This window comes from Staurois parvus, unplaced genomic scaffold (assembly GCF_062004578.1).
Source record: "Staurois parvus isolate SC_StPar_1 unplaced genomic scaffold, SC_StPar_1.0 ptg000155l, whole genome shotgun sequence".
Classification (NCBI taxonomy): domain Eukaryota; kingdom Metazoa; phylum Chordata; class Amphibia; order Anura; family Ranidae; genus Staurois; species Staurois parvus.
Genome location: NW_028317951.1, coordinates 1 through 15,608, shown reverse-complemented (window position 1 = coordinate 15,608; position 15,608 = coordinate 1). Strand labels below are relative to the sequence as shown.

Here is a 15,608-nt window from a genome sequence, read left to right as displayed (position 1 = left end):
ACCTTAGACCTGATGGTCAAGATTTAACCAAAGTGCTTGCAACCTGTCCCACCTATCTGAAAGCTGAACTTCAGGAAAAATCCATAACTACCCTTGCCCCTTTACTTATCTCTCCCCTCACTTTCCTCCAGCGCTCCGGGTTGTGGGTGGGACCATTGGCGTCCTCACTTACAATGGTCCTACAGTATACCGAATGACAGAGTATGATGAGCGGACTACGTGCGGAAGAGGCTTTGGGGACCAATCACATGAAAAGGAGAAAGTCTGTGGCAGTGAGAGATTTGGCAAGAAAAATTGCATCTAAAAAAGGTACCCTACTCAAAAACAAGCATTTAAACCTTACAGTGCAGGGTAGCCCCTATGCAAGGGTACTTTTGAATTTTTCACAGAGGTCAGCTTAAAAACAGAACTCCAGTGTTAAATTAAAAAAAAGGACCTTAGGTGACTGAACATCACTGCCAACATGAAAAAAAAAATATTTTGGTACAGCAAGCCTTTGTTCTGTCAGTTCCCCTATCCTATGTAGCAACAACTGTGCTAAAAGCAGTATTTAAACTCAAAAGCAAACATACTGCAGCTTACCAATTCTTAGATGTGATGGCTGCATTAGTTTTCTTTATTATACCTTCTTTCTTCCATTTTCATCTAGTAAATCATCCAGTAAGTGTGTTTTTCAAAAGAACAAGCTCTCTTGCAGCAATAGGGATAAGGCAAACCATTTATACTGGCAGCAGGGCTTACAATGATCAGCTTTTATGTGAAACTGTTATCCCAAAAGGAACAAAAAACTGTTGTTGTAACTGCTTATAAAGTATTAGCTGGAGTTTGGCTTCGATTTGTTAAAAGTATTTAAATCTGCTTGTGCATCTAATGCTCCCGCCCCACTAGACTGGCAATGCAGCTGCCCAAAAGTGCTTGCTTTGTTCCTTCATCCAGAATAGGAACACTAAGGCTGGCCATACATTATACAATTTTCCTGAGATTTTTGCTTTAGATTTACCAAAAACCATATAATAGGTCAAACCTAAACAACACTTTCAACTGTATCCAATTAGGCAGGCTCTTGCACTACATAGTTGAAGGTAAATCTAAAGAAAATTGTATAGTGTATGGCCAGACTTATACAGGATGTGCGTTCATGGCCTAGATCACCAGGTGAAAACAGGAAAAAAAGACCAATAAAAAAAAAAAAAAAAAAAGAATGCAGCCACAATATATGATTGGTTACCTGCAGCATATTACATTGTTGATTTTTAATACCACTTTAATTTATAATAGACGGTTAATTCTGCTTTCACAAAAATACTGAAAACATGCACTGCATGCAGTGGCACTTGCGTGCTTTTACACTTGTTGAAGTGGAAGGCATTCCCAAAGAGACCATTGCACTGTACTGGAAATGACAGCATGCAAAACCCACCTTTGACTTGAATTCCCAGTTTCTTCAGAGCCTCTTCCACAGACTGGCTCTCTCGTTTTCGCATAAAGCCATTGTCTATATGCACTGCAATCACTTGGTCTTTGTTTAAGGCTTTGTTTAATAGAGCTGTGCAGACAGTAGAATCTACTCCACCACTCAATAGCACCTGCAGAGCACAGAAACATGCAATGTATTTCACATAAGAGTTTCATATACAAATTTATTCTATTCACATCAGTGACAAAAAAATGCTTAAAATACTGTATGTTTAACAAATATGTGAGTAAGCTTGACTAAAAAAAAAATAAAAAAAAGTGTTTGAGATGAAAATTACACTCAAAACATATCCAGACCCAACTGTGGACAGCTCACATGTATGAAATACCTAAATTATTTTGTGCTTCAACTTTGTGTAGTAAAAAGGTATCATATTCAATTGTTTTTAGATAAACATGAAAAGGATCTGCTTGCTATAGTTCATTTCTGCCATGTCTGTTAATATCTTAGAAAATTTTATTCTATGTGATATCTGAAATTATAAAATTAAAACTGCTATACAGGGGGCACTAACATTTACTCATTACATATGCAGGTTCACCTTTTTTTTTTTTTTTTGCAGTGCTCCAAAATGGTTGTGGCACTCTCAAAGCAAGTCTATATTGTATAGTAGCCAACTCACTAAAACAATGCCTATGTCTACTTGTTAAAAAATAAAACCACCACAAAAACAAAACCACACACACACACACTTATGCAGTAGGTATCTTACCTCTGTTCGGCTAATTTACACCAGACACAATCCCTTGAACCCCTCCCCCACCGCGTAAAAGCAAATCCTCAGTGAATAGCTTTTCAGAGGATGGTTAACAGGCGGCTGGGAGGTGATATGTCACCTCAACACCTGTTTTAACCCTGAAAAGACCACGTCACTGGCCCCATTTACTCCATACAGCCTGTCAAATGACATGGGGTAGAATTTATTTAAATTTAATGAGGAGCAAAATATCACCGCATGTATACAGCCCTCTCCAGCTGCTGTGTAAGGAGTGGCAGTAAAACCACAGCTCAGCAGCCTATTTTTTTTAACATTCCCCAGCCGCAAGTGTGAATAAGCCCTTAGGCAATTTGTCAGAGTCATTCCAGTAGATAATATGGACTGCCTCCATTTGACAATTTACAGGTCTTGACACTTAATACTGAAAACGTAAATTAAAATAATTTTGTGCTCACTAAAATATAGTGAAAAAGATGGATCACGTACACGTATGTGATCCAGCCTGGCTCTGCTGCCTGCCCGCAGTACATGTATTGTGGGTAGGCAGAAAGCATTTAATTCAATGCACATTAACATGCAAAACGAGTGTTCATTAACACACATTAATGCAGTGCATAGGCATTTGGGCCTCTTTCACACTACCCGTCTGCAGTTTGGCTGCAGTCTGAGTGCAGTGCAGTGAGGTTTTGTGTGGGTTACCCACGGTTTCCCATCGAGCTCTATTAGATTGTGTTTTTTTTTGTGTGCTTTCTAAAAGCACACCAAAAGTCCTGCATGCTGGATCTTCAGTGTGCTTTCAGAAAACCCACCAAAAACATGCAATCTAACAAAGCATTCAGTAAAGCGGAGATCACCTGCACAAACACCACGGGTACACTGCACCACCTCTTGGGCTGCGGCCAAACTGCAGCATGGCGATGTGAAACCACCCCTAAGCTGCTGACCACAATAAAGGTACTGCAGGAATATGCAGTCAACGTATAATTCACTCAGGGTGCAAGCAGACTCGCACACTTAAAGTGTTACTAAACCCACAACAGTAAAATCAGTCTGTATATGTAGTAAAGCATGCTTGTTATACTCAGTGTGGAACCAGAGGGGTTAATCCTCTGCCCTGTGTAAAAAGAATGTTTGATCCTCTCTTCTCTGATACTCCCCTTCTACTGTCCCCAATATATCTCCTGATAGAACAGAGGCTTGGAGGCAAGCTGCAAATGCTCAGTTTGGTGAGTATTGCTAGAGTTTTTTTTTTTCTTTAGACAGTGCATGTGATCAGCATAAGACCAATCAGCACTGTGAAGACAGAGGGTCAGGGGTCCTGCAGCCTCATGGGGGAGAGTGAAAATTCCTCCTACAAGCTTTAACCAGTGCTCTGCTGGACACTGATAGAAGTCACAAGACTGCTCTACACTGCTGATGAGAAAAGGTATTTAGCAGTTTATATTTATTAAAATAATTGCATTTCCAAGTTCTGTGTACTGTGGGAGACCAGATATAGTGATTGCAGGGTCCTGGGTTTAGTAACACTTTAAATAATATATCACCAGCACATCAGGAATCTTTGAAATAGCATCCAGAAGTATTATTGAAGAAATCACATCACAGCATAAAGTTGAGATGTTTCAGAGCCATGCATGACCCCTTCATCAGGCATGTTTATGGTCACAGAATTTTCTAATAAATAGAAGCAATCACTGAGAACTGTGGCCAACAGATCGGTGCCATACAATCATCCATGCATAATACTTACCAGAACTTTTGATGATCCCACTTTCTCCTTAATTTCTCGTATACATTCAATCTCTCGGTTTTGTACAGTAAAGGTCCCACTACATCCCGCAACATCATATAAGAAGTTTTTCAACATCACTTTGCCATTCTCTGTGAGACCAACCTCAGGATGGAACTGAACTCCATAAAGTTTTTTGGACTCATTAGCAATGCCTTTGAAGAATAAATTACATGTTTAAAAACCAACCACAGAATTTTATATTACAACACATACAAGATTTCTATTGCTCGTTTACATATTTGCCACTGTAAAATGAATAGTACAAACAGAAATTAGAACTAGAGTACTGGTTAGTTTACTGATCAAATAATCATATCCTTAAAACCTGTACTTTATTATTCCCCGTTCCATTATGTTCAGCAGTAGGTTTATTGCTGGCTCCACACAGGCAAATTATGTTTCAGATTTATCTACCAGACTGACAAGCTTTACTGAAAACTATGTGATGTGAGGGTCTACCTGACAAAATAAAATTTTAAGTAACATATCCTTTAGTCCTGCTCCACCACACAGCCCTTCTGGACCCAGCATAGGGACCTAGCTCAAAAATTCACAGATTAACCACTTCCCTATGACCTAGTCTTTTTTCTCCTGCATCTCTCTACCTTACCCACAAAGACGTATCAAAAAATATTTTACCACCTCTGATAAACACTGCCAAATCATGTATTTCTAACCATTGGAAAAGCTCCACCCCTCCACCATGACTATGGACACGCAAAATAGAAGAAATCTGGCAAATAAAGGACCTGATCCTATCAGGAAAAAACCAACACAAGACATACAAGTCCACTTGGTTCCATTGGATTCTTTTACATTTGCAAATGAAGGACAGGCTCTAATGTTTGGAGGCAACTGTCCTGTTATCTTGACTGTAGGGCCCCCATCCACATCCCTAACCTTCCCTTTTTATCCCATTGTTCTCCCCCCCCCCCTTTTCTCTAAACAACCTCTTGACACATTGTAAGTTGATCCCTGTGTAGTAACACTTGAAGCTGCAACATTAAATTTCAGGTCAGATATCTCCTAACCCACTCTCACTTCAGTTATTCTCAGGTACTCTAGTCTTCTTAAACTGGCGCTACCTTTATATAATAGGTGGTGTTTGTTAGTAAATCAATATCATACAGAGATGAATATGTTTCACTCAATGTATCATGACCACTACTTGTTATATATGTTGCAAATGCCTGTTCAACTTGTATATTTTAAACTTAAAAGAATTTATAAAAAAAAACAAAAAACAAAAACATTGAATGGATTGTAGGACAGACACACTATATTGCTGCTAAAAAATTATGTGTATCTGATATATCAAATATGAAAAAAAATTTGATTTTGTGCACATTTTAGAAACTAATTACATTAATATGTTTGTACTTACTGTAACATCTTTTTTAGAATCATTAATGGACACAGGAATTGAGAAGGTTGGATTTACGGTATATAGGAGGTTGGGACGCTGGCAAACAAAAAACATAAGCCAGCCCCTCCTCTACCCAGCATGTTTCAGTTTTAAGCAAAAGAGGTACCAAGGGCAAGAGCAAAAAGCACACAGATGCAACCATGTCCTTCAAAGGACACGAAGAAAAACATTTTACAGCAAGTACAATTTTCTTTTCTCATCCATTGCAGGATCCAGGAATTTCAGGATGTCCAAAAGCAGTCCCAACTGAGGGGTGGGAAATCAGCCAGTGACAGATTCAAGACACAAGGAGCAATCTGGAAAACAAGGTACCTGAAGGACCAATGCAGGAGTCTAAACCCAGGGAGGAGAAGCCTAGTAAGACAAGTAAACTGGGATCCATGTGGTGCCCCAGACCAAGTCAGAGAAAAATTACCGAGGGGAACGTTGAGCCTAAATCAGTGCAAAACTGCGCAAGCCCACCAGCAATCCCTCAAAACAGGTGGAACAACTAGTAACCTGAACATAGTAAACTTGACCCAGAAAATGTGAACAGAAAAATTATAATCACTGGGAGAAGTCTCAAAATGACAATACCCATACCGGAATATGGACAGCCAAAAAAGGTCCACAGAAAAGATGAACCACTCTACAAGAGAAGGTCCACCGCCCCTTGAGGACGTCGATGGATGAACCGTATAGGGCAGGGCCAGGACGTGATGTCACCACGTACATTGAGAACGCTTGTGGTAGAGTAATACGGCTGGAGCGGGTCTTGATACAAACAGATGCTGTTTATACCAGTGTCAGTGGCGACACTGTAAAATGTCAGCGTTTCTTAACCCACGGAATTCAGGGAAAAGAGGATCTATGATAGGAGCAAAAAATGCCAACCAGGCGAACAACCTCACAGTGAGAAGTCAATGAAAATTGAAAGACGTCAGAGTATGATATCCTTATAGATAGCCAACCAGCTCTAGAGGCTGGTAGTAAAAAGAATCGGGGGAAGGGGGGCAGGGTAAAGGAAGAATGCATGCGCATACAGACCGGTAGATGGAAGAACATGGTGGGACTATTCCACCCATTTTACAGATGTCCTGCATTTAGGCAGCATGTTCCGGCCACTCATGATGTTGCTAATGAAAGTGTCAACAGCAGATCTGAAGAGACTACATCCCTGGAGGGGTAACCAAATTCTGACTTGGTCTGGATTATTAAAGCTATCGCCAACACAGGTTACAGAGCAACACCAGTTAGTTCGAACTGATATTTTAGGAGGCACGGTTTGTGAAAGCTCTAGAAAGTGAACACACCCTCCACCCGCCTGGTACTTTGCCTGTTAGGGTGAATTACCAGTGGAACTATATTGCGTAAAGACCACCGATTAATAATTTACTTCTCAAAGAAAAAAAAGTTCCAACACATTTTCAGGCAAAGCCCAGGAACCTCCAGGGTGTCTACAGTGCTCAGAATGGAAGGAGTCAAGTCGATGTAGTGGGAAATTCTTTGCAGCTGTAGGAGCTCTAAAAAGATCCAAGACTTGAGTAAACAGGCTGATCCCCCGGGTGCAGGGTAGTAACACTCCATCTATAAGGTTTGAAACAAATTCTTGTAAATCTGGGTCCACTTCAGGAGACTGTCTCACAGCCTCACCACAGGTAGACATTTGCCAATCTGAATCAGAGAAAGAAATAGGGTCTGGTTAGGCTCGGGACATTCAGAACCAGATACTGCAGGGGAAGGTCGCTAACAACTGTAAAGAGACAAGCAACAGAGGGCGCACCAGCCTTGTACATTATCCCAGGGGTACTTGATTATTTAGAAATAAAAACATACTCACAAACAATGAAGAAAATACAGCATACCAAGCCAGTGGATAGTGGGACCCAGAAAGAACCAACGCCAAGTGAATGCCGTCCGGGATCCAAAAACATCATACGTTTTTCAAGTGTAACCCCTCTTCATCAGAACCTAATGTGCATAGCCTAACCCTCATGGTGAGGGTTAGGCTATACAGATTTGGCTCTGATGAAAGAGCGGTTACACTCGAAAAACATAAGATGTTTTTGGATCCCGGATGGCGTCCACTTGGAGATGGTTCCTTCGGGAATGGTGGTAAGGAGAACATGCAGAGCACCACCCAACAGATGGCATCAGCGACTGACCCCTCAGCTTTATCCATTACGGTTGTGAAAAGGCAGCGGTGGGAAATTTACCTGGTGCTTACTGGATTACACACCAAATGAGTCTTCGGAGACAGGGCAACACCTGGAGCTATTTCAAAGCTTTAGACATGGAAAATAGTCTGCAGCTAACTAACAGTACAGTCTGGCAAGTGCCACAATTTAGAGCCCAGTGCCTAACGGTCCCATATTCCAGGCTAACCTTGCAATGACCAGTCCAGTGGGCTCAGGGCATGGCCTCCAAAAGCTAGTGCTGAGGAGCAGCAGAACCAGATAGATTCTATGTAGAGACCAGCCTAAAGTGGAGCTCCACTTTATTATATGCTTACCTATAGGTACAAGTTTCCAGTGGGAGTTTACTTCCACTTTAAAAGTCAGCAGCTACCAGGGGAGCCTGGAATTCCTCTTAATGCAACAATGTAGTAATAAGAATCTTTATTAAGTCACTGACTTTAAAAGCACCAGCACTTTAGTAGGAATCTTCTTAGCAGCCAAAGAAAAGGCAGAGCTGAGGAAAAGGCAGCCAAACCCCTAGACATGCTGGGTAGAGGAGGGCTTACTATTTGCCAGTTTCCCAATCTCCTGAAGGCGACAGTTTAGCCTGTTTCCTAAGTCTTTCAATGGACAAGAAAGAAAATACTATTCAAAGACTCCTCAATAACTGTGATCGTGGCTGTTTGTCATCCTTCATTTTAATTCATTTATTGACCACAGAGATTTTCACTCAGTCCAGAATAAATACACATTCGATTTTCAGATACTGTCAAAACTTTAATAAAAACTCATATGTATCAAATTTAATATCACATATTATCTGATCTAACACAGAATGACAAGCTGCCCACATGATGGAGGAAGGGTTATAGAGTGGAGAGAAGTGACAGAAAGCAATCTATATATAGTTATCTGTCAGGGTCATATTAAGGATACCAGACAGTCATATGACTGCAAATAGATATTTAAGATGCATACCTGCAACTATGTTTCCAGATCGTGCCACAACTTTAAATCCATCAGCTACCTTGTCTACGCTGTCACCGTGTGTCAACAGTACAACCTCCTCTTTTTGCAGTCCCCTGAAAGCAAACATTAAACCATTAAGGAAGGAAAACCAATACAAGGGAAAAAACATTCAGCTTGCATAAACAAGAGGAGCTCAGGCTCTTGTACACTTTACACATACACTTCTTCACAGCAGGGAAGATCATAGAGATCTTTAATGTTTGCCAGGTTAATGTCTTGACTTAGAAGGCTGTACTACTTGTACCCCTTAAAACTGCTTAGCAGTCTTGAGGCCATCAGATGCTCAGCTGCTGTCCAGCCATGAAAACCTACTAAAAGTATACAGGTTTCTGAAGCTTGTTTATTGGAAAAGGAAAACAAGTACAGTAAAAAGATTGCCACGAGCAGTACGTGTGTGTGTACGTACGTGTGTGTGTACGTACGTACGTGTGTGTGTGTGTGTGTGTGTGTGTGTGTGTGTGTGTGTACGTACGTGTGTGTGTGTGTGTGTGTACGTACGCGTGCGTGTGCGTGTAATGGGGACCCACAGATTCTCTACTGAGGAAGTAGATGTTATCTAGGTATCTAATGTGTTGCCCATAGGTGGCTTGTTTTTTCTTTTCACTTCTGGCAGCAGATGAATGAATGGCAGAAGGCAGGCAGAATGGACTTCTATACTTTTTCCCCCCCATGCAGAATAAAGCTGAAAATGCTGATATGCGCAAGTCGAAAAAGCTCCAGAATGACTAGAATCCTAGAAAAAGTGTACCTGTTAATTCAATAGGTTGAAATTCATGTGTCCTAGATATTTGGTGAGCTTCCTACCTACCCATAGCATTGAACTGAGAGGTGGTGGTCGTTTGCTTTGTCATTAGATAATTGTGAGTGATATATGGCTGTCTGGTGCATGCTACACTATGAAGTGGTTTCTGTTTTACCACTCTTTATGAAGAGAAGAATGAGGCAGCAATATACAGCAACCAAAAGTCGAGACTAGTATAGTGACAGATTCTGTAAATGCATCAAAATAATACACGTGCCACAGGCAGACAATAAAAGTGACAAAACCCCTACAATACCATAAGGATAAATACAAGTGACGAAAGGAGTCATGACATGAGCAAACCACGATCACGTGTCATCTTCCACATCACAGGTAGAAGTGGAGTCAGTCATTTATCCCAATTTTGTAATATTTAGCGGGACATCCTCTATGCGTGTAGATACCCTTTTTATATGGTAATATACTATTTAATCGCAGCCACCCCCAGTGTGGCATAGTAGGTGGCAGCGCCCAGAGCCAAGTCCGGGCAATTAACAACCTGGCGATAAAGAGAGTTTCATGTAAAAAGATAATCTGAAATTTGGAAAATTTCTGAGACGGGGAATAGACCCAATAAGCACTGTTTGGGGCATAAGGTAAGGAGTAAACCCATTTTGTTGTGGAGGAATCAGACAAGTTGTTTCTGTTTTGATGTAAGTACTACACTGAGCTGAAGTCCATGAAAAGAACCAGATCCAGTTCTATTGGTCAGGGAACCTTGGATACTCCGCTATATACAATTCTGTTGTGGAAAGAGTTTATAACTCATAAGGGGGTCATAATTATCTGGTAAGCCTCTCGCCTATCTAGGAAGTTGTGAACACAGAGGTGGAAACACTGCTGCATATAGACTTTATAATATGCTGAGGACAATTTAGCACAAATACTGTATTTACACTGGAATCACTACAGTATGTTTTATGGACAACCTATCACAGATTTTCATATTAGACTCACTGTATATTTTTGCTGGTTATTTTGCATAAATATATTTTGGTCACTTTTTATGTACATATTTTGCACTAGTTAGTTGTGGTGTATTTTGTTTTAAGGGCTGGGTGTTTAGAACATTTTTTCATTTTTAACCAACGGCGAGTTATTGTATCACCAGCAGCTGGGGTTATGTGGTTTTCTTTTTTGGGTTAAGAGCAAGAGATAAGATACAATTCTAAGCCCAGCAAAGTGCAGAGTGGAATGGAGACATGGAGTTTACAGCAAGCTGTACACTAAACTCTGTTATGAGAGAGGGAGTGGGTGAGGCTAGTCATTTTCTCAGAGACTGGTATGAGAATGAAACAAAAGTGAAGTTGCTGCCCATAAGAATAGTGTTTTAAATAAATTGTACAGTAAAATCAGACATTAAATCTAATTCTGTCTGAAGCTTGGTTTACATTAGCCCGCATGGTAAAACACAGCATTTGGACACGAAGGCAGCTGTCAATGTGATCTCCAACAAGAGGCAATGTGACACTCGTTTTAGTGCATCACACTGCTTACTTTTTTTTTTTTTAACTTTATTCGAAGTTATTAGTTCAAGTCTACACATTGAAGGTCAGTGTGCTGCGCTGTAGTGTGGTGACACAGCCCCATCCAGTGTGCATTTTTCTGCACTGCACATCACACCAAGATTGTGGTGTGACAAGGGCACATTTAACTAATTACGGCAAATATGGACAACATAGCTAACTTTTGCACCGACAATTTAATCCATCTGTGCCACTATGACTAGAAGCACATAGGCAGAGTAAACACAGAATGGAGTAGTTTTAAAATAGGAATTGTTATAAGCACAGATTCTGTTCTTCTTGCCATTAAGTCTGCTACCAAGTAGTGTTTCTATCTGCAACTTGCATTACAAACAGCCAAACCAAATGTATAAAACAAAACTGAGATCAATACCATGATATGAGCATGTTCTGATCCAGCGAATATCACCTGCTAGTGCTACATTCAGACAGCACAGGTCAACCCTTCAGCAGGTGATGGGATTAATCAGACAGGACATTAAGCCTTGCCAATTGCCTCTATTTTCTGGGATAAATCAGTACCAGAGACCAGCCCTGCAACTCCTTTATCTACCCCCTCCTTCAGTGTAAGCGTATCCAATCAGTGCAGCTCCTTCCCCCCCCCCCCCCCCCCCCCTTTCACCTGAGGGCAGTTAGATAGTGCCTGTATGTATAACTGCCTTATTATGTCTATCAATGCTTCTACGATATTTAGAATTGATCTTTTTTGACATGTTCTGCAAATACAATTAGGTCTTATTTGTGCTGGATATATTAACAAACAGATATATTACATTTTCATGCCCAATAGCTTGTTCTTTCAGCTAAACATATATCTGAAAGGCAATCTTTTACCTGAACAGAGAACATGTATTATCAATGCTGATATTGAAGACACCATCTTCTCTCACATTTTTCTTATGGACCGTTCCACCGAAAACTTTGTTCATCATCTGCAATAATATACTTTCATAGTTAAAATTTACCAGTGCATAATCCGCTATCAATTTTATTTCATTTAATTCCTTCTACAATGAAATGTGCAAGAGCTCATATGTAAAATCTACTTCAGATTAAAGTGGAAGTGTTACTCAACTGATCCCTCGGCAGCTTTATGTATTTCACTCTTACTAGGTTTAAATAAGTACTGTACAATATAAAAGGCCTTTGGCTCTGAGCCCTACATTAAAAAAGTAAACATCAATACTTCATCCTCTCCTGCTTGTAGGAATGGCACATCAGTACCATATACATAGAGAGCTCAGAAAAAAAATTGTTTATTTTGTTATTCACCGTAAAATCCCTCTCTCAGAGTTCAATGATGGACACAGCGTGTTCCATTCTCGACCATAAGTTTATACCGCCACCTACAGGAGAAGGACACGAGGCAGAAAAAAAGAAACTGCATTGCCTATGGGCAGTCCTGGCTGATATAAACCACCTTCTCTGCATAGGCAATCCAGTTAGTAGCAAGCAGTGTCAGCAAATAAGAAAATAATTCATAGAGGGGTGGGTGTTGTGTCCGTCAATGAACTCAAAGAAAGTGCTCAAAGTTGAGCATAAAAAAAAAAAAAAATCCTGTTCTCTTTTTTTCATCGTCGGACACAGCATCTTCCATTCTCAACCACAGGAATGTCCCAGAGCAGTACCTAACAGTGAGGGGTGGGAAAAACCAAGGCCAAAAACCAAGGCAACAGGTGCTCAACAGAAACACAGGAGCCCAACCAGAAAACAACCCCCTCAAAGAGAGAACAAAAACCTCAAACAGCTGCCTGCAATACTTTGTGGCCAAAACATGCATCTTCAGATGCCAAGACATCCACCTTGTAAAATTTTGTAAAGGTGTGCAGAGATGACCAGACAGCCGCCTTGCAGATTTTAAACACAGACGCCTGATGACGGAAGGCCCAAGAGGCACTAAGCACCTGAGTAGAGTGTGCAGTTATGGGAAAGGGAGGAACCTGACCCTTAATGACGCAAGCTTGAACCACACCCACTGTCTGCCGAATCCATCTAGAAACAGTAGCAGAAGAAGCTGCCACACCTTTCCTTGGCCCATCCATGATCACAAAAAGGGAATCCGACCTCAGAACAGACTCTGTAACAGACAAATACACTCAAATTGCTCGAACCACATCCAAGGCATGCAGAGCGAACTCCTTAGGATGCGATGGGTGAGGACATAAAGGACAGTAGAACAATGTCCTCATTTAAATGAAAGTCAGAGACCACCTTTGGGAACAATGAAGGACATGGACGGAGAACAACCTTATCTTTGTGCACCACCAAATAAGGAGACCTACAAGACAAGGCAGGACAAGGCTACCAACTCCAACACTCTGCAGGCAGAAGAAATAGCCACTGAAAAGGCCACCTTTTGAGACAAGTTAGCAAGGGAATCTCCCTGATATTTTTAAAGGAAGGCTTCTGGAGAACAGCGAGAACCAGATTCACATCCCATGGCAGTAACAGGGAGCGCACAGGAGGTGCCACATGCCTGTTTGAACGAAAGAGTGCGAGGCTAGAGGACCTGGCCCTTAAATGGTATTTAGTGCCAGCTTCTATTCAACACCCTGTTGCAGAAAAGACAAAATTCTAGCCATCAAAAAAAAAAAAACAAAAAAAAAAAACAAAAAACGAGGATGAACACAAGCAGCCTCACACCAGGAAAAATATGCCTTCCAGGTACGATTGTAGATTTTCATAGAAGTAGACTTCCGTGCCTTCAGCATGGTAGAAATCACCAACTCTGGCTATTGAAACCCTGTCTCTCAGACCCTGGCTTTCAATAGCCAAGCCGTTAAAGAGAGTGGCCATAAAGTAGGGATAAAGACTGGACCTTGAGACAGAAGATCTGCTCTGAGCAGTAGAAGCCAAGGAACCAGTTGCGCGACGTCAGAATACGAAGGGTGGCAAGGCCAATCCGGAGCCACCAAGTCGAGCAGAATGCCTTCCGCCTCTATCCACTGCAGCAGCCGGGATCGAAGCTTGAGGGGAGGAAACTCAGAGGAGCCAATACTAGCTTTATGATGCCACCAAAGCATCCATTGCACCCGCAAGCGGATCCCTCATCCTGGCCATGAAGCTCGGCACCTTCCTGTTAAACTGAGATGCCAGGAGATCCATGTCTGGAGTGCCTCAGTGGAGGAACACCTGATGAAACACGTCTGGATGCAGGGACCACTCGCCTTGGTCCAACATTTGACGGCTGAGGTAGTCCGCCTGCCAATTTTCCACGGCAAGAATGTGCACGGAAGAGAGCCGATACACGACACTCTGCCCACCTGAGAATGCGGGAGGCCACTGATGCGGCCACATTCTGTGTTTCCCCCTGGTGGTTGACATAGGGCACTGCCGTGGCATTCTCCAACAAGTTCCAGACCGGGCGCCCACAAAGATGTTCCATCCACTGTTCCAGGCAGAGCCCCCAAAAGATGTTCCAGCCTGAGGTTCCAAGACATTGATAAAATTGGGACACCTCCGACGTCCATCAACCCTGGGCCGAGCTTGCCAAATGCAAGGGAAGAAATGATTTCCCCTCCTGAAGGACAGGAGGCTGAAACCTCCAAAGCAGAGACGTCCTTGTCTTTTGACCCAGACAAACCTGAGTGTCCAAGGAGTCGGGGGGACTTGTTCCACTTGGGACAGGATTTCCCTCTGAAGTGTCCTTGTATGGAAAGGAGCGTACTGAACTGAAGGCAGAGACCATCATTCCCAAGGCTTGCATGCAACAGGGAAGGGAGGGCCACCGGCAAGACAGCAACAAGCAAACCACCGACTGAAGTTTCTAAAGCTTTGCCAGCGGAATGAATACCTTGGCCAACGCCATGTTGAGAGTCAGACCCAGATACTCCAGCTTCCTTTCCTGGTTTGGGCCACAGTGGATTTCTGGATGTTCAGGATCCACCTGAACTCTTGCAAGGTGCTGATTGTGATCACCACATCGTCCCTCAAGGTCGAGTGAGACTCCGCGCTCAGTAGGTCACCCAGATAACCAATCCCCTGTTGCCTGAGCAAGGCCAGGACCAGAGCTAGCACCTTGGTGAAAACCCGAAGAGCGGAGGCGAGACCAAAGAGCAGTGACACAAACTGATAATGCTCTTCTCTCACTGCAAATGAAGGAAACGTTGGTGTCCCATAGAGATGGGATGTGTAGGTAGACATCCTTGATGTGGATAGATGACAAAAAAATTTCCCTGATGAAGGAAGGACACCACAGACCGAATGGGCTCCATCTTGAACTTCTGCACAAAACAAAGCAGTTCAGGGCCTTGAGATCCAGGATCGGGTGAAACCGTCCTTTTTTCGGAACTGTAAACAGGTTAGAGTAGAACCCCTGAAACCATTCTGAATCTGGGACTAGAACAATCACCCCTGGACTCAGCAAATCCTGCACTGGTCAATAGGGCGGCAAAGTAGCGAAGACAAACCCCCACCCTGGGCAGACCTTCATGCTGGGGAGGACTTGTCCGTCTGCTTCACTGGCTTGGAAGTCCAGGGTCACTTGGTACCCCCATAGGGGTCCTTGAACAGCTTGGAACCCTTATCAGCAGATCTGGGGGGGCGAAAAAGCTCCTTGCGTGCATAAAAAGAAGGGACCGTGCTTGTGACGTGGTTCTTTCCCCCGCTTGGACTGCGGAAGAAAAGCAAGATTTTTTTATGTCATCCAGGGTGGCCCTGGAGAGGCGTTCACCCTGGAAGGG

General features: G+C 42.4%; 1 protein-coding gene across 1 annotated transcript in view; it reads right to left on the bottom strand.

The window, feature by feature from the left end:
- Positions 1 to 14,734, bottom strand: part of GMPS (guanosine monophosphate synthase) — a 44,275-nt gene extending 29,541 nt beyond the window's left edge. Inside the window, exons 1-5 of the mRNA XM_089675663.1 lie at positions 14,720 to 14,734; positions 11,761 to 11,858; positions 8,548 to 8,651; positions 3,946 to 4,139; positions 1,421 to 1,586 (exon numbers count right to left, since the gene is read on the bottom strand). Of these exons, the coding sequence (XP_089531789.1) occupies positions 1,421 to 1,586; positions 3,946 to 4,139; positions 8,548 to 8,651; positions 11,761 to 11,858; positions 14,720 to 14,734 (577 nt within the window). The remainder of the gene's footprint in view (positions 1 to 1,420; positions 1,587 to 3,945; positions 4,140 to 8,547; positions 8,652 to 11,760; positions 11,859 to 14,719) is intronic.
- Positions 14,735 to 15,608: the final 874 nt, after the last annotated feature.